Source organism: Equus caballus, chromosome 25, assembly GCF_041296265.1.
Source record: "Equus caballus isolate H_3958 breed thoroughbred chromosome 25, TB-T2T, whole genome shotgun sequence".
Lineage (NCBI taxonomy): Eukaryota > Metazoa > Chordata > Mammalia > Perissodactyla > Equidae > Equus > Equus caballus.
The window spans coordinates 9,494,619-9,519,323 of record NC_091708.1 but is presented as its reverse complement, the minus strand read 5'-3'; the positions used below and the strand labels follow the sequence as shown (position 1 = coordinate 9,519,323).

Here is a 24,705-nt window from a genome sequence, read left to right as displayed (position 1 = left end):
ATTAACGCTTAACTTCAACAAGTCAATTAAAGTCACAGTATTTCCAAAAAAGGTAAACAACATTTTTGCCAAGGTTATACCTTCTGTAAAGTAAAAGGCAATTCATGTAAGAATGAATTCATTTTAAAAATGTAAGTGCTTTTATCAATTCTGATAACATCTGAATAGTCTATCCAAATTTATTAAATAAAACACATACCTCATATTCTTTTCTGCAAACTTTGGAAATATCATTTTTTGAAGATGCCTAAAAGATAACAGATTTCCCCGTTAATTTATTACACATGCTATTCTGCACAGGACAAAAAAGAACAGAAGTTAATATAAGTATATGTTAATTGTTAGTATTCTTTTTTTTGCTGAGGAAGATTTGCCCTGGGCTAACATCTGTGGCCAATTTTCCTCTATTTTCTATGTGGGCTGCTGCCACAGTATGGCCACTGAGGAGTGGTGTAGGTCTACGCCCAGGAACCAAACTTGGGCCGCTCAAGCGGAGCATGCCAAACTTAACCACAAGGCCACCAGGGCTGATCCTATAATATTCTTTATTTCATCAAGGAAAATGTTATGCTCAAATATTTAAAAGTTTCTAAATTACAACAAACAAATTTCACGCAATTTCTTTCTTTTTTTTTTTTGAGGAAGATTAGCCCTAACATCTGCTGCCAATCCTCCTTTTTTTGCTGGGGAAGACTGGCCCTGAGCTAACATCCGTGCCCATCTTCCTCTACTTTATATGTGGGACGCCTACCACAGCATGGCTTGCCAAGCGGTGCCATGTCCACACCCAGGATCCGAACCGGCGAAGCCCGGGCCACCAAAGTGGAATGTGTGAACTTAACCACTATGCCACTGGGCTGGCCCCAACGCAATTTCTTTAGAACAAACATCAGCCCCAGAACCTAAGAACTTCACTCTAACTGTAATGGCTTTAATCTCACATCATAACACGGTCCTTATGTTAATTCAGAAACTAAATGACTTTGAAGGAAAAGTAAATCAGAGGACTTTTTGTCTTTTAGCTGAATTCCACTCTGTAGCAAATTTTCTTGTGAAGCTCTGCCAGGGCGTTTATATTTTGCTTTTTCTTTAACCCTCCGTATTTTAAATTCTCATGCTGACTTATGAGCCAACTTCCTCAGAAAAAAATCCATATATAATAGAGGGGACAATTAAAGAGGAAAAGGCTATGGCAGGCAATTAACAAAAGTTATTTTTAAGAAATTCTCTTAAGTTTATGAAGAAGATATCGGTTCTACAGATGAAGAAAGTGACACTAAGAGAAAAGGCAAGTTATTCGCACATTTAAGTATGTACTTTCCATATAAAACAAGCCAAAACAAATCTGCTGAGGGTGGTCACATCTCCGTCTAGAGATGTAGTTCCACAGCCATGGGCTCTGGTTCCTCGTTCCATTCCCTCCTGTTCTTCACCTAGGCTCATGCAATTTTGAACAGGCCAGCTGATGAGGACAGGGAGAGCAAGAAGCAGAACAGACCTGGCAACTATTTTATGACCCACTAGACCCACTCTAGTCCAAACCCTCTGCAACTCAGCTGCATTCCACTGCCTGGAGGAGAGCAGCAGACAGCTAGGCTGTGTGCTGCCCACAGAGTGCGTAATCCACATCAAAGTGAAGGCGACACCAAGTCTCATATGCTCCTGTCCACAGACCAGTCGCTACAAGAAGAAAATAAAAGAAGGATTTCCAGCCGTGGTTTCTGGTCCATCTAAAGTTCCCAGTTAAGTCTACTCCTACCACTAGGAGTATGAGGAGCCAGGAGACCAGTTTCCCCACAGCCCCCGGAGGAAGCACCGTGAAAATAGACACAGGGAGGAAGAACTCAGGGGCCTAACCTGAACTGCACCAGAAAAGTCATAATTCACTGCAGGAGTCATGCTCACCTTCGGAGCAGAGAAGGCATAGAAGAATATGCTCAGGGTAAAACCATGGTGAAAGACAGAAGAGAGGACGAAAGCAAAGGAGGTCAGCTGTGTCAAATGCTTTCATCCGAGCACACCCTACACTCTCGAGCGTCTGGAATCATTCAGCATTGATAAGCATGATGACAGGCAAAGTACAGAAGACCTCAATTGCTATAGTATTCTTTGTGTGGCAGAGAGAAGGCAAGAAAGAACAGAGACGGCTAAGGGTCCCACATGCAGCAGCCATAACTGAAAAAGCAGCAAGCCTAAAAGGAAGCGTCTACGCAAGAAACGCTAAATGTGCAGCTTTCATGGGTCACCTCTTCAAAGGTACGAACGAGGGAGGCGAGGTCCAAGACATGCACAGCCAAAACTCAAACTGTACTCCCTGCTGACTGATTAAGAGCTCGAGTGCCCAGTGTTACCTGCTTACACGCCTGTCGACACTCCAAGGTGATAGCCAGTTCACAGCAACCTAAGCCAACCCAGCCGTCAGACTTCTTAAACACACCTTAAAAACAGAATGTTCAAATATTTTGGTCATTAGTACTGACAAACACAAAAAGCATGCCAAGTTGACTCATGGATGCCACTAAAGTCACAGCAGGCACCCACAGGAAAACTGGCTCAGACAGTAGGACCTCAAAACCACTGAGCCTATGTTCTTCCCCTTCCTCCCAGTGCCGCCAGTCTTCTCAGGTCCCCCAGCCCAGCAGAACTATCAGGTCCTTTGCTGTCCCTCTCCTCTCTCTGTCCACCCTAATCTTTAGGTCATTCTCACTCCTGGGTGGACAGCAACTCTACAAGACGTGCAGGTTAAGGAAAGCAAAGAGAAGCCTTCCTCACCTTTAGACTGAATCACAGGCAAAGATTCCAATTTAACTTAACAAGCAAACAAATAAAAAAGGGCCTAAGTATCACTGTATTCAAAATATTAAATACCTAGAATAGTGTAAAACCCATGAGGTTGTTTAAAAACTGTATTTAGTAAACCAACAGGAACATCTTCTGTGAGTCAGGACTGACTTTGATGGGTGCACTTAATTATGAGGCAAAATGATTATTCTGGTTAATTTATACACAGCAGCTACTGCTCCAACCAAATTATTGTGAGACCAAAAGGTGATAAAATTATAAAAAGTGTTCTAATGCATTTTTAGATCCCTTTTTGCAATTATCAATGTCAATGAATGACTCCTAGGATAAAATCAGGAGATACAAGCAATGATTATGAGAAAAGATTTATACAAATTCTTCCTTATATCTTTTAGAAAATGCTTTACGCTGCTTCCGTGTAATACACAGATCTACAAATCCACATCTATATTAAATCAGATTATTATTTACATTTGAAAAACACGTCAGGGATTCGAGGCAACAGGTAACATAGTTCTCCAAATGAATCTAGGACTTACAACAAATAGAAGCCTTCCGCTAAAAAACAAAACAAACAAAAGCAAACGAATGACCCACAGATAGCAAAGTTCTCAAAATATAATTACAGACTGCCCAATTATTAAAACTGGCTAAAAATACTGCGTATCATAAGCTTCTATATCCTCATATACTTTAGGGGTACAAAGGGCAACGGGCTCCCATCTAGCCCCACTGCCTAGTACAGTTTCTCTAAATCTTTGCTGCTTGCTATTCAGAATCACTCATATTTTCGAAAGAATTTGAACAGAATCAATGTAGGTCAAAAACTCTGTGGTCAGCTGGGGCTGACCCCGGGGCTGAGCAGTTCAGTTCGCATGCTCTGCTTCTGCAGCCCAGGGTTTCGGTGGTTCAGATCCTGTGAGTGGACATGGCACCGCTCGTCGGGCCACATTGACGCGGCGTCCCACATGCCACAGCTAGAAGGACCCACAACTGAAAATATACAGCTGTGTGCTGGGGGGATTTGGGGAGAGGAAGCAGAAAAAAAAGAAGATTGGCGCCAGTTGTTAGATAGGCGCCAATCTTTAAAAAGGAAAAAAAAAAACCAAACCTCTGTCAACTTTTACACCATAATGCAGTATACTGCTGTTTCCACACAACTAGTGGCCTCTTAGAAAGTATTAAATTGTTCAATAAGCATTAATTTCCACTGAGCCCCTATTCTGCACAAGGCACTCTATTAGGTATCATGCGGGCTATGAAACAGATAAAATATATGATTTCTCCCATAATGGAGACTACAGGTTGGTAGGAACAATGTATATGTGCGTGCACATACAGTATATGTATGTACGTATGTGTATATATATAAATGTAATTCCAGGACACTATGTGGAGGGATAACTAGGAGAACAAGCAAGGATGTGGGCAATTCCAGGACGACAAATAGTCCAATTTGTTTGAAATACAAACTTCAAACAGTGTGACAGCCTTTAGAATTCAGAGATACATAAGATATACTCCCTTTGTCCAGGGCACTGGCTGTAACAAGGACCAGAAGATGAGCTTTAATCTGAGGAGACTAGGAATGGTAGGCTAGGGAAGTGGGTCCTTATTCTGACGGAAGTGGCTATCTCCTAAAGGACCTTTTTGAAGGAGGTGAGGAGGACAGATATAATGTGTTGCAATACCGGTTACAAGGTTATTACAATATTCTACTCCAAGCGTGTAATAAAGGCTTCAACTAGGAGTAGAGAGAACAGACGCAAGATTTTACAAGGGGAGAGTCAATGGAGCTAAAAAGAAAAAGCAATCAAGATAACTTGAGGGTTTCCAGTCTAGTGCCATTCATAGAACAAGCAGCTATAAGAGGAGTCTGGTTCTGGATTTGCACTTCAGACACCATGTGGATGCAGAGATCCAGGTAGAGATGTTCAGAAGGCATGATCCAAGACTTGGATTTGAAAGTTATCTTCCCAGAGCTGATTAGTTAACAGTTCTGGGAAGGAATGCCATTACCAGAGTGACCGTGGACAGAGAAAGAAAGAGGATGCACACAGAAATAACAGTCCTTGGGGTGGGGAGGCAGGGAGGTCAGAGCGGACATGATAATGAGGCCAAGGTGGAGTCACAAGGAGGTAGTCAGTAGTCAATATTATCTAGTGTTGCAGGGAAGTTGAAGAGATTAAATACTGAGAAAAAGTCTTAAGATCTAGGAATCAAGAGATCCTGTGATCTTTCAAAGACCAGTTTCAACAGAATGGTAGAAGTGGAGATAAGAGTACAGTCAAGGATTGAGTGAATGAGAAATTACACATTTGAAAATGTGGGTGCCCGCAGGAAGGGGAGGATAGAAACTCAAGGGTACACATTAAGTTATAGGACTATGACACGGATTTTACAATCACAAAACAAGTTTTTAAAAATAAAGTGCCGTATGTTATACTTCTATAGCTTACCTGGCAAAGATGAATTCATACAACTCCAAATTTCAACCTAAAATTGTAATCACCAAAAGGCTTTTATGTAGGTAAGCAGTTCCTAAATACAAGAATTAAATTCTACAGAAATTGTGTACAGCTAATTTGACCACGTTTGTCTCTATACAGTCAACGTTCTAGGACTATATGAGTATCCACCAGCTATTCAGGGAAGAAAAAATAAAACTGAGATGCAAAAATATTGCTTGCTCTTTTCCCATCTTCCCATCTAAGAGCACTAAGGATGAGTCTGGTTCCTCAAGATGCTCACTGGAATCACTGCTTCCAAGCACAAAGATGAAAGTGTCTGCAGAATGACTAAAGGGAAACGTGTCAGTCAGAACTGTTTGAGCATCACCTTTCCCCCTCACAGAAGGCAAGCTGCCACATCTAAAGAGGCTCTCAGGCAGGCTCAGACTGCCTTAGCCCGGCCCACGAGCATCCCAAACATGGAGGACAGCCCAGGCAGGAGAGACATTTTAAGTCACATGATTCGGACAGGCAAGCGGTACATCTACTGTATACCAGAAAATGGGAAGAGAGGAAGAAGGAGAAGCACGTTTTCCCTTATCCCAAATCCAACTTTTCAAAATCAAACAAATACAAGATTTAGTTATGGTTTTCATAAAATTGTCAAAATATAATAAGTAAAATTCCAAATTCCAGTTAAGCTATAATGAAATTTAAAGACTGCAATACATTTATATTTAATATTGTTTTTATACTACATCAGAGAATAAAGAATAAAAGGTGAAAACAATATTCTATCTAGCAATTTGTGTGAAGATCTTTGTAAAGTACCTAGTTAAAGGTAACATTTTACTTTGACCACAAACTCCAATCACATTGAAAAATGTGCTAAATCTAAAAGTAACCTATCTGATGGCTTCATTTAGATAAAAGCTTCCATAGTTCAGTTAAACAAGACCTACCATTGTTTCAGGGCAATAATCTGGGGCTCGCTGTAACAGATGTTTTAGTCGGGATTCACTTTTTGAGGAGAATATCTATTTGACAAAAGAAAAAAAAGGTTTTTGTGGCATTTTTTCCATAAGAAATAAGAAGAGGTAAAATTTATTATCCTCTATACTAATCAGTTGTCTAGAATATTTTCCAACTCCTTTCATAAATGGAAAACATTTGGAAAGATCTAAATTAAGCTGAGGTAACATTTCTTAAAAGGTTGGTTAGTTTGGCAACTAATCAAGAAAGTCCAAATATACTAGGTCTGGATCCTTTTCTAATGACCAAAAACAGAGAAAACCAGGCTGAAAATCTGTTAGAGAATGGGGGAGAAAAAGAAGAAAACAGAAAAGGAAGAAAAAATGATAAATTTATTTTAAACTGTTCTACAAACTGCTTTTAATCAACTAACCACAATGAAAAATAGACTATGTCACACCATTGATATTGGTGAAGAACAAATCTGTGAACAGCATTATGGCATAAAGTTCTCCATAAAACAAAGACAAAGTCTTTTAATAAAGATACCAAGGAGATGACAAGTTCACTCACTAGCTAGAATATCACCATTTTGCAACCCCTAGTGAATTAATGCATTTAGACAATTATCAACGACTGCTAACATCACCAGAAGAGACATCCAGACACAATACCATTTATGAGCCAGACTTGCCAAACAGAAAAAAAAGAAACCTGACCCGAATCTGATCAAGGTGAATGAATTTGTCTCAGAAGACAGCTCCCAGCTACGTGAAGCTATTTAGATTTAAACTTAAACAATTAAATAAAATTTAAAAATCACCTCCTCAATCTCTTTAACCACGTTTCAAGTGCTCACTTGACACATGTGGCTAGTGGCTACCATACCTCTAGATTGTCCATTTTGTTGGCATATAGTTTTTTGTAGTGTTCTCTTATAATCCGCTGTAATTCTGTGGTATCCATTGTTATTTCTCCTCTTTCATTTCTACTTTTATCTGAGCTTTCTCTCTTTTTTTCTTTGTAAGTCTGGCTAGGGATTTGTCGATTTTATTTATCTTCTCAAAGAACCAGTTCTGTGTTTCACTGATCCTTTCTAGTGCCTTTTTTGTTTCAATAGCATTTATTTCTGCTCTGATTTTCATTACTTCTCTCCTTCTACCTTGTTTGTTCTTCTTTTTCTAATTCCATTAGGTGTAGTTTGAGATTGTTTATTTGGGACTTTTCTTGTTTGTTAAGGTGAGCCTGTACTGCGATGAATTTCCCTCTTAATACGGTTTTTGCAGCATCCCAGATGAGTTGGTATGATATGTTTTCATTTTCATTTGTCTCCAGATATTTTTTTATTTCTCCTTTAATTTCTTCAATGATCCACTGGTTGTTCAACAGCATGTTGTTTAGTCTCCATATCTTTCTCCTTTTCTCAGCTCTTTGCTTATAATTCATTTCTAGCTTTATAGCATTCTGATTGGAAAAGATGCTTGTTATTATTTCAATCTTCTTAAATTTATTGAGGCTTGCCTTATTTCCCAACATATGTCTATCCTTGAGAATGCTCCATGTGCACTTGAGAAGAATGCGTATTTTGCTGTTTTCGGATGGAATGTTCTATATATGTCTGTTAAGTCCAACTGGTCTAGCTTTACATTCAATTCCACTGTTTCCTTGTTGACTTTCTGGCTGGATGATGTATCCATTGATGGGAGTGGAGTGTTGAGGTCCCCTACTATTATTGTTATTGTTAATATCTCCTTTTAGGTTTGTTCATAGTTGCTTTATGTACTTTGGTGCTCCTGTGTTGGATGCATAAATATTTACAAGTATTACTTCTTCTTGATGGAATGTCCCTTTGATCATTATATACTGCCCCTCTGTCTCTCTTTACCTGTCTTATCTTGAAGTCTACTCTGTCTGATATAAGTATTGCAACACCTGCTTTCTGTTGTTTGCCGTTGGCTTGGAGTATTGTCTTCCATCCCTTCACTCTGAGCCTGTTTGTCATTGGAGCTGAGATGTGTTTCCAAGAGGCAGCATAGTGTTGGGTCTTGTTCTTTAATCCATCTCACCACTCTGTGTCTTTTTATTGGAGAATTCAATCCATTTACGTTTAGGGTGATTATCAATATATGAGGGCTTAATGCTGCCATTTTATCACTTGTTTTCCAGACTTCCTGCATTTCCTGTGTTTCTCGTACTGTGTATTTTGGTCTACCAGTCAAATTATGTAGTTTTTTTATTTTGTGTTTCTTTGTTTTCTCCTTATTTATTATTTGTATCTCTGTTCTGCTTTTTTGTGAGTGGTTACCGTGAGGTTTATATTCAAAATCTCATGGACAAGATAGCCCCTTTTTTGATGGCCTCTTATTTCCTTAGAATAAACCAATTCAGTCCCATTCCTCCTCCCCTCCTAAGTTGTTTTTCTCACATCTTATTCCATCTTGTGTTGTGAGTTTGTGGTTAAAATCACAAGATTACCTTTTCTTTTGGTGTTTTACTTCCCTTTGCCTTTAATGATTTATTTGAGCATTTGCTATCCTGCTCTGATTCCGTCTGCCTATTTATTATTCCATGCTTTGTAACCCCTTGCTTTTTTTTTTTTTTTTAGGTATGAGGGCCTTCTTGAGTATTTCTTGTAGCAAGGGGTCTAATGGCTATGAACTTCCTTAGCTTATGTTTGTCTGGGAAAGGTTTTATTTCTCCATCATATCTGAAGGATGTTTTTGCTGTTTAGAGTACTCATGGCTGAAAGCTTCTGTCCTTCAAAGATTTGAATACCTCATTCCATTCTCTCCTAGCCTATAAGGTTTCTACAGAGAAATCTGCTGAAAGCCTGATAGGGGTTCCTTTGTATGCTATTTTGTTCTGCCTTGCTGCCCTTAGTATTCTTTCTTTGTCATTCACTTTTACCAGTTTCACTACTATATGCCTCGCAGTAGGTCTTTTTACGTTGACGTATTTAGGAAATCTGGTAGCCTCTTCTACAAGGATTTCCTTCTCTAGGTTTGGGAAGTTATCTGCTATTATTTCTTTTAACAATCTTTCTGCTCCATTCTCCTTCTTGAACACCTATAATTCTTACGTTGCATTTCCTAATTGAGTTGGATACTTCTGGGAGACTTTCTTCATTTCTTTTTAGTCTTAGTTCTCTCTCCTCCTCTATCTGGAGCATTTCAACATGTCTATCTTTGATTATGCTGATAGGCTCCTCTGTCATGTGTGCTCAAGCGTTCCGGGAATCCATATTTTGTTTTAATTCTTCCATTGTGTCTTTCATCTCTAATACTTGTGACTGATTTTTCTTTATAGTTTCAATGTCTTTTGTGAAGTAGCTCCTGAACCTGAATTGTTTCTCTACATTCTCTTTTACCTTGTTTTTTGATGATAGCTATTTTGAATTCTTTGTCATTAGATTAGATATTTCTGAGTCCTCAGGGCTGATTTCTGGGTACTTGTCATTTTCTGTCTGGTCTGGAGATGTAATATAATGTTGGATATTGCTAGAGGGCATTGTTGTTTTTTGGCACCCTGGTATTATTTGGTTGCAGTTACTGCCTATTGCCACTGGGTGGGAGTCAAGAGCAGCATATTCTGAGCCCTCTGTCTTCCAGGAGATCCCAGGTGCTGGAGCCAGGCTGGGTGGGTGCGGGAAGGGGCGCTTTCTCCACCAAGCTCTCGGGCTGTTCTTACTCTTCTCTCACTATCTGCTCTCCTGGGGGCTTGATAAGGTCATCCCCTGTGAAAGTTTTTGGCTCAGTAAATGGCTTTCCCTCTAGGCTGCAGGGCCCTTGGGGATCCTTGATGTTCCCGCAAACGAATGTCCCCTCCGCCATTCCTTCCCTCTTGAGGCCACCCACAGTCTTGGATCACAGTCTTTAGGGAAGGAAGCGAAGCTTTCTCTTACCTGGTTCCACCTCTCTGCCCTCCATTGCATGGCTGCCTAAGTCTCTCCACCATTTTTTCTGTTGTGTTTGGATGTCCACTGTTGGAGTATGAATGTCTTTTTTGTTGTATGGGGGGGCTCAGATTACTGGGAAAGCTCACTCCGTCATGATGCTGATGCCGTCACCCTCAGTACGACGTATTTTCATTATCATTTGTCTCCAAGTATTGCTCGATTTCTCCTTTGATTTCTTCATTGATCCAATGGTTGTTCAGTAGCATGCTGTTTAGTCTCCAAACACCTGTCACTTTCCCAGCTTTTTTCTTGTAGTTGATTTCCAGTTTCATAGCATTGTGATCAGAAAAGATGCTTGATATGATTTCTATCTTCTTAAATTTACTGAGGCTTGCCTTGTTTCCCCAAAAAATGGTCTTTCTTTGAGAATGTTGCATGTGCACTTGAGAAGGATGTGTATTCTGGTGGTTTGGGATGGAATATTCTATGTATATTAAATTCATCTGCTCAAGTGTTCCATTTAAATCCATTATTTCCTTGTTGACTTTCCATCTGGATTATCTATCCATTGATGTAAGTGGGGTGCTGAGGTACCCTACTATTATTGTGTTGCTGTTGATTTCTCCCTTTAGGTCTGTTAATAGTTGCTTTATGTACTTTAGTGCTCCTGTGTTAGGCGCACATATATTTATAAGTATTATGTCCTCTTGATGGAATGTCTCTTTTGTCATTATAATACTACCTGTCTCTCATTGCCTTTTTTATCTTGAAGTCTGCTTTGTCTGATCTAAGTATGGCAACACTTGCTTTCTTTTGCTTGCCATTTTCTTGGAATATCGTCTTCCATCCCTTCACTCCAATCTGTTTGTCTTTAGAGCTGAGATGTGTTTGCTGGAGGCAATATATTGTTGGGTCTTGTTTTTTAGTCCATTCAGCCACTGTGTGTCTTTTGATTGCAGAATTCAATCCATTTACATTTACAGTGATTATTGACATATGAGGGCTTAATACTGCCAAATACTTAATACTAGAAATCTTTTGTTTTCTAGTTGGTCTATATTTCCCTTGTTTTTCTTCCGCTGTAATTCTGATTGTCATTTCATTTTGGTGATTTTCTCTGATGGTTTTCTCTATCATTTGCGTCTTGCTCTGATTTTTTGTTTGGTGGTCACCGTGAAGTTTGTATCAAAGATCTCGTAGATAAGATAGTCCATTTTCTGATAACCTCTTATCCCCATTAGCCTAAGCAGGTTCCATCTCTTTCCTCTTCTCCTTCTAAGTTACTGTCAGAAATTATTCCATTTTGTGTTGTGAGTTTGTGACTAAAATGAAGTGTTTATAGTAATTTTTGATGCTTTCTTTCCCTTTAGCTTTAATGCTGTAATTTTTTGCTAACCTGTTCTAACAGACAGCTGCAATTTTCCGATTTTGTCTATTTATCTCCTTGCTCAAGAGTTTGTAAACCTTTGCCTTTTTGTTTCAGTTATGAGGGCATGCTTAATCATTTCTTGTAAGGCAGGTCTAGTGGAGATGAACTCCCTCAGCTTTTGTTTATCTGGGAAGCTTTTATTTCTCCATCAGATTTGAAGGATAGTTTCACTGGATAGAGTATTCTTGGCTGAAAGTTTTTGTCTTTCAATATTTTGAATGTATCACCCCAATCTCTCTTAGCCTGTAAGGTTTCTGCTGAAAAGCCTGCTGAAGGTCTGATAGGGGTTCCTTTGTAGATTATTCTCTTCTGCCTTGCTACCCTTAATATTTTTTCTTTGTCATTGACTTTTGCCAATTTTACTAATAATCTTGGAAAAGGTCTTTTTGCATTGATGTGATTAGGAGTTCTATTGGCTTCATATACTTGTAAATCCAGTTCCTTCCCCAGGTTTGGTAAGTTCTCTGCTACTTTCTCCTCTGGAATACCTCCAGTCCCTATGTTGCATTTCCTAATTCAGTCAGATATTTCTGGAAGTTTCTTCATTTTTTTAAGGCCTTAGTCCTCTCTCCTCCTCCACCTGAAGCATATCTGTATGTCTGTTCTCTAAATTACCAACTCTATCCTCCATAATGGCAGCTCTGTTTTTTAAGGTTTCTAGATTGTTTTTTGTCTCATACATTGTGTACTTCTTCTCCAGAATTTCTGTTTGGTTTGTTTTAGAATTTCAATCTCTTTGGTGAACAATTCCTTCTGCTCATTAATTTTATTCCTGAGTTCACTGCACTATCTTTCTAAGTTTTCTTCTAACTCGTTGAGTTTCTTTATGACAATTATTTTGAATTCTCTGTCATTTAGATCATAAATTTCTGTGACTTCAGGATTGGCTTCTGGAGACTCATCATTTTCCTTCTGCTCTGGAGTGTTAATGTAGTTCTTCATGGTGTTTGATGAAGTGACCCTTTGCCGGCAGACAGTGGTAGTATCAGGTTGCAGATTCCACCTACCACCTCTGTGGGGTGCAGGAGCTGTGTTTTCTGAAGCTGCTGCATCTGCTGGAAGTTGTGCTGTTAGGGCTTGTCTGTGTTTGCCCACTGGGTGCAGCCACTTGGCAGGTCACACACGCACATGCAGGTGCTCCAGTGTAGATCTGCTGCCTTGGCCAGGGACCAGTCATGCTGGTGTACTAAGCAGGAGGGGAGGAGCACTTTCTTTCATGCATGTCGGACTGCTCTGCATTCAGGGGCAGTTCACCAGGGTTGCCGCACTTGGTAGGGGTGACCATGTGTTGGCTGAGCCACACCACTCAGTATGGAGCCTTCCCATGGGCCTGGCTACAACTCCAAAAGGACTCACACAAGTGCTAATCAGCTCCACTGACACACATAGGCTGGGGCTACAATCCATTTTCACATGGAATGCCAGATCAATTCCTCATTCTCTACAGTCCCCAACCCCTCCTCAGGCCATCCATCCTCGAGGGGTTGAGGAGCTGGTTAACTCTCTGCACCTCTGGCTACCCACAAGCTTTGGCCTTCTCTGTATTCTCCCCAGATACAGTCTGCTCCTCAAACCATTGTCAGGCAGAGCAGTCCAGTGGAACTCTGAGAAGGGAGTCCAACAGGCCTGGATTCCAGTCCCAGGTCAGCAACTAATGTTTGACCTTGGACAAGTCACTTCACTCCTAACCTCAATTTTCTCACCTGAGTAACAGGGATAAAAATTTTAGTTCTGCAGGGTCTCTGTGAGGATCCAAATTATATCTAGTGAATGTAAAGTTGCAAAGCATTGCAAAATGTAGCTAACATAAAGCATGGGCTGCCGATTCTAGAAGAACAGATTCTTTCTTAAAGTTCTCATGATAAAGCATCTAACTGAAAAATTAATGTTAATATTCTAATCACCTTGTGAGTAACTTTGATTTCCTCTCAAGCTTCTGTTTGTCCTCATTCTGATCTTTCTGGCTATGACATTTTGTTGAAAAATTATTTCCTATCTCTCTGGAGTAAAATATATTTTCTACCTTCAGAAAAAAAAAGAATTTGTTGCAAAGGCCTGCCTGCTCCCCCACCTCCTCTTACAGTCATGCACCAGCTGCTGCGTGAGGACGTGCAACCTAGATCACTGTTGCTGGGGAGCGGGGGGTATCCTCTCACTCCTTCTAAGTGCTTTCTGTGGATCCAGTATCCCCATCTTCAGATGTATGGCTACATGGATCTCTCAGACATCCTATTATGCTTTGTAGGGAAATATTCTGTTGGTTAATCAATGTTCAGTTTGGTTGTAACTTAGTAGGGAGAGACTAAGAGAACAGCTCACTCCACCATGATGCTGACATCACCTGCATTTCTCAATTCAAATTCTAAAAGCTTTAATTCCAAATCTCCAACTGCCTTCGCACAATGGTTTTCACTGATAATTCAGCAACTTGCCTTCCTCCCAAACCAAATGTTTTTACCAACCTCCCACAGCCATTACAGGTACTATTATTCACTCCAACTCAAACCTTAAACGTCATCAGGACTCTGCCATTTCTTCATTCCCTAGTGGCTGAAGAAATAAAGGTTCCTCCCTCCAGGTATTTCTTTTCATTAAGTAAGCTCTCCGAGTTTTAGCAGCCCAGGCTCTCTGCACATGACTCACCCCTGTTCCCGTGACTGGGATAACTGACTTGCCTAAGTGGTGAGTTTGGTAGGAGAAAGTGAACACATGCAACCCAACCCTGTCCTCTCCTCCTCTGGGACTAAGTCTAACTCTGCAGTGTAGTATGTATCTGGAGATAAAAGTTACATTCAACATTTGTGTAACTAGTAATAAAAGTAGTATTTGGGGTCCTATCTGCCTTATTCTTTTGCCTTATTTCTCAAGTAATTAAGAACTTAGACAGGGAAGAATGTTTTTTATTAGGGTAACAATAGTATTCACTTAATTTGCTAAGTTATAGAATTTCTAACATTTCAGATGTTAAGCAATTAGACCTTGCTTGCTGCAGCCACCTCACAAAAATCATTCACCCTGTGGAACACCAGTGGGAAAAGACATGAGGAAACAAAGCAAAAAGTCAGGAAAGCGGTGCTTCCAAAAGTAGCAGATCTAGTTTAAAAGCTCCCCTATGGTAACACCATCAAGGGGCTATTTTTGCTTTTACAAGCTATTGTTCTGGTACTAAATTCACACAAAACTTAATTTGCTAGACTGTTTCCACATGAATTCTCCAGCAGCTCTTTAGATGAGCTGAGTGACTGCCTTGTTTTATAATTAGAGAGTATCTTGCAAAATCTTTCTAAGTTCATAATATTATTTGAGAGTTTTAATCCCAGTTAAGCAGCTCTCTCAGTATCAGGAGGTGACAAAATCCACATCATTATTTGAAAACTCCTCCAAAAGTTAATTGAAGCCATTCGTTCTCAAGTGTTAAAGTCAGAACTACACAACCAAGGTGATGAAAGAAAGATAAGACTTTATGAACAAGTATTGTCTCAGTGGAACTTGCCTAATAAGGCTCAACCAGAAAAATTCAAACCTACAGAAAAGTTCCAAAAGTAGTACAATGAACATAGTCTTCATCTAGATTCACCCACTATTAACATTTTGCAACATTTGCTTTAACTCTATCTACATATACAGGTATTACTATTATTCTGATGAAACATTTTAAAATTCATTACAGACGTGATCATTCACTCTTAAATTGTAGCATGTTATCTCCTAAGAACAAGGACACTGTCCTACCTAACCACAATACAATCACCAAATTCAGGATCACAGCACTGATACGATATTATTACAGTCCATACTCAAACTTCACCAATTTATCCCAATAATTTATCCTTTATAGCAATCTTTTTTTTCATTCCAGCATCCAATCCAGGATCCCACAGTACATTTACTTATTTAGTTTCCTTTAATCTGGAAGTTTCTTAGCCTTTGTTTTTATAACACTGATACCTTTGAAGAATACAGCCTGTTGTTTTGAGAAATATCCCTCAACCTGGGTTTTATTGTTTCCTCATGATTCAAGTTATGCATTTTTGGCAGGAACCATACATATGATACAGCACTCCTTTTCACTACATCAAGTCAGCAGACACATGTTAATCTGTTCCATTACTGGTGATGCGAACTCAGATCACTTGGTTAAGGTGCTGTCCAACAGATTTCTCCAAAACAATTATACTTTAACGGTTACGTAACTAACAGCTTCTACAATTCGTATGTAGCTTACCTGTTCACATACATCACGGCACATTTGGTTATCCTTTGAGTGATTACAGCACAGTGCACCTATGGAGAAAAAATAAGATGATTAATAAATCAGACGGTTACACAAACCATTTATTCAACAGATTATTGTTGTTATTCATTTTAACTCAACAAACTTTTACTACTCACCTGTTACAAGCCAAGGACAGTGTTAAGTTTGAGGACATGGTTCCTGCCCTCAAGAAGCGTGCAGTCTAACAGGGGAAACTGTCATGTAATAATAACAGCTACTATGTATTGTGTACTTTCTATGTGCCAGAATTTTACTAAGTTTGCTTGATGCATTATCTCATTTAATCCTTATAACTACCCTATGGACTAAATTCTATTATATATTATACATATAATGTAAGGTTAAATAACAAAAAGATAGTGAATTCTGTTTTGGACATGTGATATTTAAGGTTCCTATAGGGCATCCTGATGGAAATTGCAGTCAAGTCGGAAACCCAAGCCTGAAGTGCAGACAAAGCCAAGCCTAAAGATCCAAATTTGGAAGTCATCAGCATAAAGGAGACACATGGAAATGAATGACATTGCCTAGGGAGAGTTTCTAGTGAGAAGTGAACGCAGCACCGAATTCTAAAGAACAGCAACATCTGAGACATGGCAAGAAACAAGCAAAGGGACTGAGATGGAACAGTCAGAGCAGTAGGTCAACCACAAGAGAGCGGCATCATGGAAGAGGGAGCAGTTAGTATCGGGCACCACAACAGTCAGGTTAGATTGAAGACTCAAAAAAGGAAACAGACTTACTAATTAGGAAGCCTAATTAGTGACTTAGTGACCTTCACAAGGTACTTTCTGTAGAGTTGGTAGAAGTGAATGACAGTAAGGAGTAACCCAGAGGTGAGGAAGTACAAGCAGCGAATATAGACTCCTAAGAAGTCTCAAGAAGGGAAAGAAAGTCGTAGTTACCGCAAGATGCAGGATCAAGGGAAGATTTCTCGTCCCCTTTTCTAGAGTGGCTTTTGTCTCTGGTTTCTGGGAGACTTCAATCCCTAGAATTTCCTGAGTAAGAGGAGTGTCTTTGTTATGCCAATGACGTGACCTCCCCCCTCCATTGTCTCACTTAGATAGTTTCAGGATGGGAACTGGTCAGCCAGAAAGACCAGCAATGTGATTAGAGTGGGGGCTTGGAGCCACAGGATATCAGCCTGACCTCCCAACCTCCAGCAGGGTGGGGGACTGGAGATTGAGTTCAACCACATGGCCAATAATTCAATCAATCATGCCTGTGTGATGAAATCCCAATAAAAACTCTAGATACTGAAGCTCAGCAGACCTTTCCTGGTTGGTCAACACTGATGTGCCAGGAGGGTGATGCATACTGATTCCATGAGGAGAGGGTGTACCTGAGGGCCCTCCAGGACCAGATCGACTGACCCCATCTTATCAACAGAGTGATTAAGAATCGCCTTTCAGAAAATTTGCAAAGTTGCATAGCCTGAGCATGTGCAGAAGAAATCTTGACCTGAAATGACCAGAGAACCAAAGACTCTCTTCCCCATGAACCAAAGGACCAGGACATGACTGGAACTTAAACATCACTCTTATCAGAAGCAAGCGGTCCGTCATTCCAGAAGATCCGGTGTTAAAATTCCTTTCCCACCTTACCATAAAGGTTTAGAAGCTCATCACAAATGCTTAAAACACAATCATAAATATTTAGAACCTAATCATAAACATTTAGAATCTTGCCATAAATGCCTGAAGACCACCAATCAAAAGCTGTCCCATCAGCGTTCCTGTGTGCCAGCCTTGTCTCCCTAACCTCTTAAATTGCGCCCTGAATACCAAATCAGGGAGGCAGATACGAGGGCACACACCCCGTCTCCCTGCAGATGGATCTCACAGAATAAAGCTGATCTCTTTTCCCAAAAGCTGATGCCATAATTAATTTATGCAAACCCCAATTAATTAACTAAAATTAATTTAAGAGAGCCCCAATTTTGTGTGGTAACAAGGGCATAAAAGCTCTGAATTTCCTCCCAGACTTTGCCCTGTGTGTCTCTTCATTTGGCTGGTCCTCCCAATTTGTAATCTTTATAATAAAACTATAATCATATCCTGAGTTCTGAGTCCTTCTAGTGAATTACCACTTCTGAGGGGGTCACGGGAAGCCTGGATTTATAGCCAGTTGGTGAGAAGTGTTGGTGGCCTGGGGACCCCCCCGGACTGTGGCTGATGTCTGGAGTAAGAGGACTATGCTCTATTTTAACTCCGGGTGGTTAGTGCCAGAAGTGAACTGCCATATATCCAGTTGTGGGTGAAACAAAATACAGAGAAATGAGGTGATCACTGGAAAGGGATGTGAGTTGAAGAAGAGGCATTGTGTTTGGGGCTAGGGCTACAACAGTGAATAGCTATTATGCTCTCTGATTTGAGCCAGGTTACAGCCTGATGGTAGAACGACGTCTAGACCAGAGGAAAGGATATGAGGACACTGATAAATTTAGAGAGAAGTTGATAGTCTCTGTTTTCTCAGTAAAATAGAAATTGGGTCTGAAAACAAAAAGCATTGAGATGGGCTTGAGGGCATGAGCTGAAATTGTAGAGGTCTGCAACAGCCACTTTTGAGACCAGAGAAAGGGGGCCAACTATAGATATGCTTCTCAAACTTGTGTTCTATGAAACACTGTTTCATGAGTTGTTAATATTTATCCCTCAAGAGAAAATGTTTCATGTTCAAATAAATTGGGAAATAAAGGAATTCTTTACTGCAGGATCTCATGAAGTTTTTAACATGTTAATACGTATTATTAATAATCTCCTAAAAACGGATCTAAGTAGATAAATTTCTCAGAGCACAGAACACTTTCTTCATGCCACTTATTAACATTTCAGAACGCCCGCCAGCTTGAGAAATATCAAATGAGAGAAAAGGAAAAATGTCGCCAAGCAGCATTACGGGCCGAGAGAAATCATAAATTGGCTACAGAGACAATCAGCAGGGGATTGTTACTATTCCAGAGCGTAGCTGACTGGAAACGAGATACAGCTGGATTTATCAGGGGCTGTCCAGACTGGCAAGTCAAAGACACAAGGAGATGGAAATATCACACTTCAGGCAGCTAGATTGATACAAGAGTTAAATTTGCACCATAATCTCCTCAAATAAAATCTATAGGATTTCAGCATATAAATTAGATGAAAACAGAACTTTTTTGATTGAAGGTAGGATTGGTAATGTGGAGAAATGAATGAATACATAAATGAACAAAAGAAATCCTCCTTAAATCTTACCAAGAAGTCTCCTAAGTTTGAAACTGGAAATTGTTTCTCTCTAAAACAATGACAGGGTTTATGATATTATTGGCATATTACTATAGTTTGGTTTCATAAAAGACTGTTGTGGGGCTGGCTTTCTAATACTATTTCTATGAGAAAAAGTGTCGAGGTTCTAAACAGTCTACTTAAAAATTGTGAAGAACATATAAAAATTTCACTAAGTTTCAGAAGAGAAAAAAAAATGTTCTTGGCTTATAACGAACGCTGTAGTTACTTTCTGAGAAGCTCTAATTGGAGGGAGGGCCCAATCACTCACTAGGCTTTCTCTCAACACTCCTTATCCTCTGCCACGCCACACCACGTTACCCCCATTTCTAAGATTCTGTTATGTCCCCAGGCTCATTACAATGGGGAGGGAAGGCAGGTGGGGAAAAAAAAAAGGCACTCCTGTGTGATACTGTGTGCTCTTTTGAAATGCTCTAGAAGTTGCCACTTTCTACTACCCTCTAACACAATGGTCACATGGGCAGAAAATCCAGCTGATCATAAGCAGAGATAACTCAGGATAACATATGGTCCCAATAAAATACAGGCTTAGCAAAGAGTAAGCAGGCAGACAAGAGGCTGAGTTGGGCCTAGGGATTTTTGAAAAAGAGTTTCTGGGAACCAGGCCTATTCAGAACAGAAACATAAAACGTTATAATTAAAACTCCGATAACAGTGGAAGGTTTTATTAAAAATATAAAGGCCTATTTCTTTTCCTATTTAATGGTAAAGGTAAAATTTATAGTGGAATGACTCCCAAAATTAAAATTTTAAGATAATTATTTTTTTCATTAAGAAACCCCAAAATTTGGAATATAAGAAAAATGATCTAGACTCCCACTGTCCTGCCAGAACCTGTGTTGACATTTTGACATACCTCCTTCTAGTCTTTCCAAAAGCCTTCTGATATGTTTGACTAAATGGGGTGGAATAGGAGAGCCTGAAGTGTTCTGTAACAACGCCTTCTCCTCCCAACCCAGCAGCCCCTGTAGGAGCACAGTCCTCCCAGGAGAGGATTGCCGTCCTCCGCGGACAGCCGATGCTCCACCCCATTCTCCACACTCTACTCTTCACCTTAGCCATTAGGATAGGGGTTCACACTTTTCTTCCTCTGAAACAACAAAAACTCATTAGAATCTTTACCACTGCATATTTTCCATGAAATAAATGTCTACAAATAGACATCAATTCATATGCCTTCATTAGGAATGGGGGGGAGGGATTCAAATGCAATTACTGTGGCAATCAAAGGTCTTTGTTGTTTTTAGAGCTTTTAAAATGGATTAATTGGGTCATTCAATTATTCAAGTGCAAAAAAACTCTGAGGCCTAATGTTTTATACAAGAGAAGACAACGAACTCTAGAAATATTTTGTTAATTTGATTCTAATTTCTTGTTCTTAAATAAAAACTTTAAAGCTGCTTATTTCTCATAAAATGGAATTGAACAGATAAATATAATTTAATTCAAAATAAAACATGATATTGACATGACGGAAAAAAAAAGCAAAGTGTTTTCTCATTAACAACATGAGTGTCATATTTTGCACTCTTATTCCAAGAGTCTGTACTATAAAATTAATAAAAACCAACAACTGATTACTAAAGGCCATGTATGTTGGGTTTAAGAAGGTATCAGTGTAACCTAGAAATATGCGAACAGAATGATCCAATAATTAGAAACATCAAGGTTTGGCTGCTGGTTTGGGCCACATGTAAGCAGCAAAGACAGGAAAGTAAGGAGGAAGCACCTGCTCCAGCCACAAGGGAAAAACGCAACTTTTAAGGCCAACTAGCATTCAAAAAAACAAATACACACCCTAATCAAAAACTAAAATACTCATATAATTAGAGGATTTTTGAAGTTAAAGGGATTTTGCCACAGAAGTCTCCCAAAAGCTGTAATTCAATTTGGTTAATGAAAAGTCATTCTTGTTTTCTTTTCTAAATAGATTCCCTCTAATCAATGTCTTCCTAAAGAACTACTAAAACCGAATATATAAAAAATATATATATATCCTACACTGTTGAGAAGGAAAAACTAATCTGAGCAGATAATGGAAAAAAGTCATTCTAAACAAAGAAAAGATGCTAACAGAAAATCTGATCTTACTTTTAATCAAATTTTTATTTTCAAAACAGCCTGGAAATTGACATTCACTTTTAAAAAGTTTAAATGACAACTGCATTAACTTACAAATGCACACTTGCAATTGTCACATCATGCATGTGTTTGTGTGCATACATATAAAAGATATCATCGGCCAAGGAAGAGCCAAACAGTAAAATGATCATCCACGTACTCACCCCCTGGATTCAACATTGCTAACACCCTGTCAAACCGCTTTCTCTATCTAGACAGATACATATTCTGTTTTTTTCCTGAATCATTTACATATTACAGATATCCTTCTCCATTGCTTGCTGCATACTGCATCGCTGCAACAACCAACTATATTCATTTGATTCTATCACCAATATGATTGCCCGATTAATTTTTCTAATAGACTTTTCACGATGTCACTCTTCTAATCAAGTGCCTACAATGGCTTCCTGCTTTTCCAATTCTAGATTTTCCAAGTCTTCTCATCTTCCCTTCCCTGACCTTCCTTTTTTTTCTTTTCAGGAAGATTAGCCCTGAGCTAACATCTGTGCCCATCTTCCTCTACTTTATATGTGGGACGCCTACTACAGCATGGCGTGCCAAGCGGTGCCATGTCTGCACCCGGGATCCGAACCGACGAATCCCGGGCCGCCAAAGCGGAACCTGTGCACTTAACCGCTGCGCCACCGGGCCGGCCGCCCTTCCATTATTTTGCGACAAGGAAAGCCTGCATTTACCTTGAACACAGCCTTCTGCCTGAAGTGCCCTCTTCCTGCTGTCCTAAATCCGAAACATCTTTCAAAGCTAAAATCCCATCTCAACTCTTAGGAAGCCTTTCTTCGCCAACAACCCCAAGCCATGTTGTTTTTGTTATTAAAGGCCCTACTTTTCCAATCACCACTGGAAACTAACACTTAACTCTTCTCTTATCACTTCATGCCTGTACTTACACGGTATCCCCAGATTGACTAGAAACTTCTTGTGCCCATTTAGCACTGTGCTCAGCTCAAAAAATTTTATTCATTAATGAATAAATAATAATTTCCTAGTTATACAATGCCTTGTTATAAAAGGAAAAAAGTCTTATTGCTCTCAGGGTACCACTTCAGTACCACATTTCGTATGGTGACCAGCCCACAACTCAGCAAACATCGTGAGTTTTGGGCCTAGGTCTAAAGATACACTGGACTCAGTCACATACTCGGGCACAGAGCTGTGCAGCCAGTGGTGTTGGGCTCTGCAGCTAAAAGGTCAAGACGAGTTGGGACTGGGGAAGCTGAGTTTTATGGTGGTGCAGAAACCGTGAGCTGAAAGAGCAAGCTGTTGGCGGAGAGAGATGCACAGAGAGAAGTTACAGGTAGAGAGAGACTGCCTCTAAGAGTAGGCTTGGTTCCTGGCAGCTTTCCAGTTCCCACAGCAGTCCCCGGAGTCTGGCTGTGCTGAATTTCCTACCCTCGGCTCCAGGCGCTTCCCTGTTAGATGCTACAGAAGTGGCCCCCTAATCCTGACCTACCTTGGTTTCTGTTTCTTTGGGGGTCACAAGAAGCTCAACCCAGACATTCATCATTATGAAACAACTAAAGCAAACGACTCTCCAGGTCCTCCTCTCAGATGCTAATAACCAGTACTCTTGGATAATTCCCTTCTCCACTCCACGCTGCAGGCCTCCCATCTACAGAACAAGACACGGAAGGATGGATGAATGGCTCCCAGTGGTACAGTCCACGGTCAGAATGTTTCCCTCAATACCACACTTTTCTTGTAGTACAAGCATCCCTCGTGTTATGTGCTATATACTTGCCTAAATCATATGATTTCTCCTGAAACATAGTCTTCAGATTTAGAATATAAATGGATATGTACTAATATAACCACATAATATTAGCACTGTAGATATTATACATTTTTTGGTGACATTTAACGTCTAAATTTCCCACTAAACATAAACTCCATGAAAGCAGGGACCATGTCTGTTTTTGCTTACCACTTTATATCTAGTGCCTATCACAGGGTCAGGCACTACTAACAGCTTAACAAACACGTGCTCAATGGATTACTGACAGGTATAAAATTTAGCTTAATAAGCAATGGTCCTGGGGCAGTTATTCCTAAGATCCACCTTAAACATAAAAATGGAACTTCTGATTCTCTTCTCCACTCACCTGACAAACCCCACCTCCCCCTAAACAGCTCCCCACCACCTTCCTGACCTCAGTAAATGGCATCATTTGTCACTAAGTTAGTCAAAGTAAAAGTCTCTGAGTAATCTTTACTTCCTCCTTCCCTCACATCCAATCCTTCAGCAACATATCTTGAATCTCTCCTCATCTATCCCCACCACCACTCTACTCTGAGTCACCATTAGCTCCTGCTTTGACTGCTGCAATGGGTTTCTAGGCACCCTGCTTTTACTCCCACCCCACTAGAATCACTTTTTTTCATTCAGCAGTCAGAGCCATCTAAAATATAAATCAAAGCACACATCTCTTACTTAAAACTCTACTAGTTTTGGGCCAGCCCCGATGTTAAGTTCAGCGCACTCTGCTTCGGTGGCCCAAGTTCAGTTCCTGGGCACGGACCTATACCACTCCTCTGTCAGTGGTTATGCTGTGGTGGCAGCTCAAATACAAAAAGAGGAAGACTGGCAGCAGATGTTAGTTCAGGGTGAATCTGCCTCAGTGCAAAAAAAAAAAAAAAAAGGCCATTGGTTTCTATCTGCACATGGAATAAAACCTACAATCCTCACGTGGCTTTTTGCAAGGCTCAGCATCATCCACCCTAGCCCACCCTCTCGTGTGCCGTGCTGCAACCACACGACCTTCTGCTCCTTCTTGCCTTAGTGCCTGCTGCAACCACACGACCTTCTGCTCCTTCTTGCCTTAGTGCCTGCACACCTCCTCGTCCCCAGCCCTGCCTCTCCTAAAGACAGCACCTTCACAAGTCTTCAGGTCTCCATTCTGAACCTTACCTTCTCCATCACTTCTCTTGCCATCACTATGTAAAGAACCCCTGCCCCTCTACTCACGCAATTCCCAATGTTACCATATGGTTTCCATCATAGCATACTTATTCCTACCAGAAATCATTTTATTTATCTGTTGATCGTCTCTCTCCCCTCCACCAGCCTGTAAGCTCCTTGAGAGCAGCAACCCCGCACCTACAGCGGCGCCGGACATATAATCAGCACTCAAGAAAGAGTTTTCTGAATAAACAAACCTCTGTAGTATCTGTTTTGCTCTTTTAAACCACACTTATAACATATAAAAACCACCTCCTTGACATCGTCTCACTTGTTCTAGACACGGCACACTGTGCAAAGTATGATTAATGAAAGACTGCTTAAGTCTACGGATATAAGAGGAACTTTTAGCGGCACACCAGAATAGACTGTTAGATCTGGTTTATCACCAATCCCAGCGCTTTCTACAGTGTGCGCCAAGAGACTTCTTTGGGAAGAGAACCTGCTTCTTATTACTTTCCTCCAGATAGGCGCTTGCTCGTACTAACATAAAATT

The 24,705-nt window shown here is 40.2% G+C and overlaps 1 protein-coding gene across 8 annotated transcripts in view; it reads right to left on the bottom strand.

The window, feature by feature from the left end:
* RECK (reversion inducing cysteine rich protein with kazal motifs) overlaps positions 1 to 24,705 on the bottom strand; it is a 97,791-nt gene that overhangs the window by 71,919 nt on the left and 1,167 nt on the right. For 3 of the 8 annotated variants that reach the window (XM_023629662.2, XM_070250708.1, XM_023629663.2), the window contains exons 2-6: positions 15,774 to 15,832; positions 6,215 to 6,289; positions 5,262 to 5,298; positions 2,352 to 2,437; positions 200 to 247 (exon numbers count right to left, since the gene is read on the bottom strand). In XM_023629662.2, coding sequence (XP_023485430.1) covers positions 200 to 247; positions 2,352 to 2,437; positions 5,262 to 5,298; positions 6,215 to 6,289; positions 15,774 to 15,832 — 305 coding nt within the window. Of the gene's footprint in view, positions 1 to 199; positions 248 to 2,351; positions 2,438 to 5,261; positions 5,299 to 6,214; positions 6,290 to 15,773; positions 15,833 to 24,705 lie in introns of those variants that run through there. The other 5 variants (XM_070250707.1, XM_070250710.1, XM_070250709.1 and 2 more) reach the window with 3 other exon arrangements.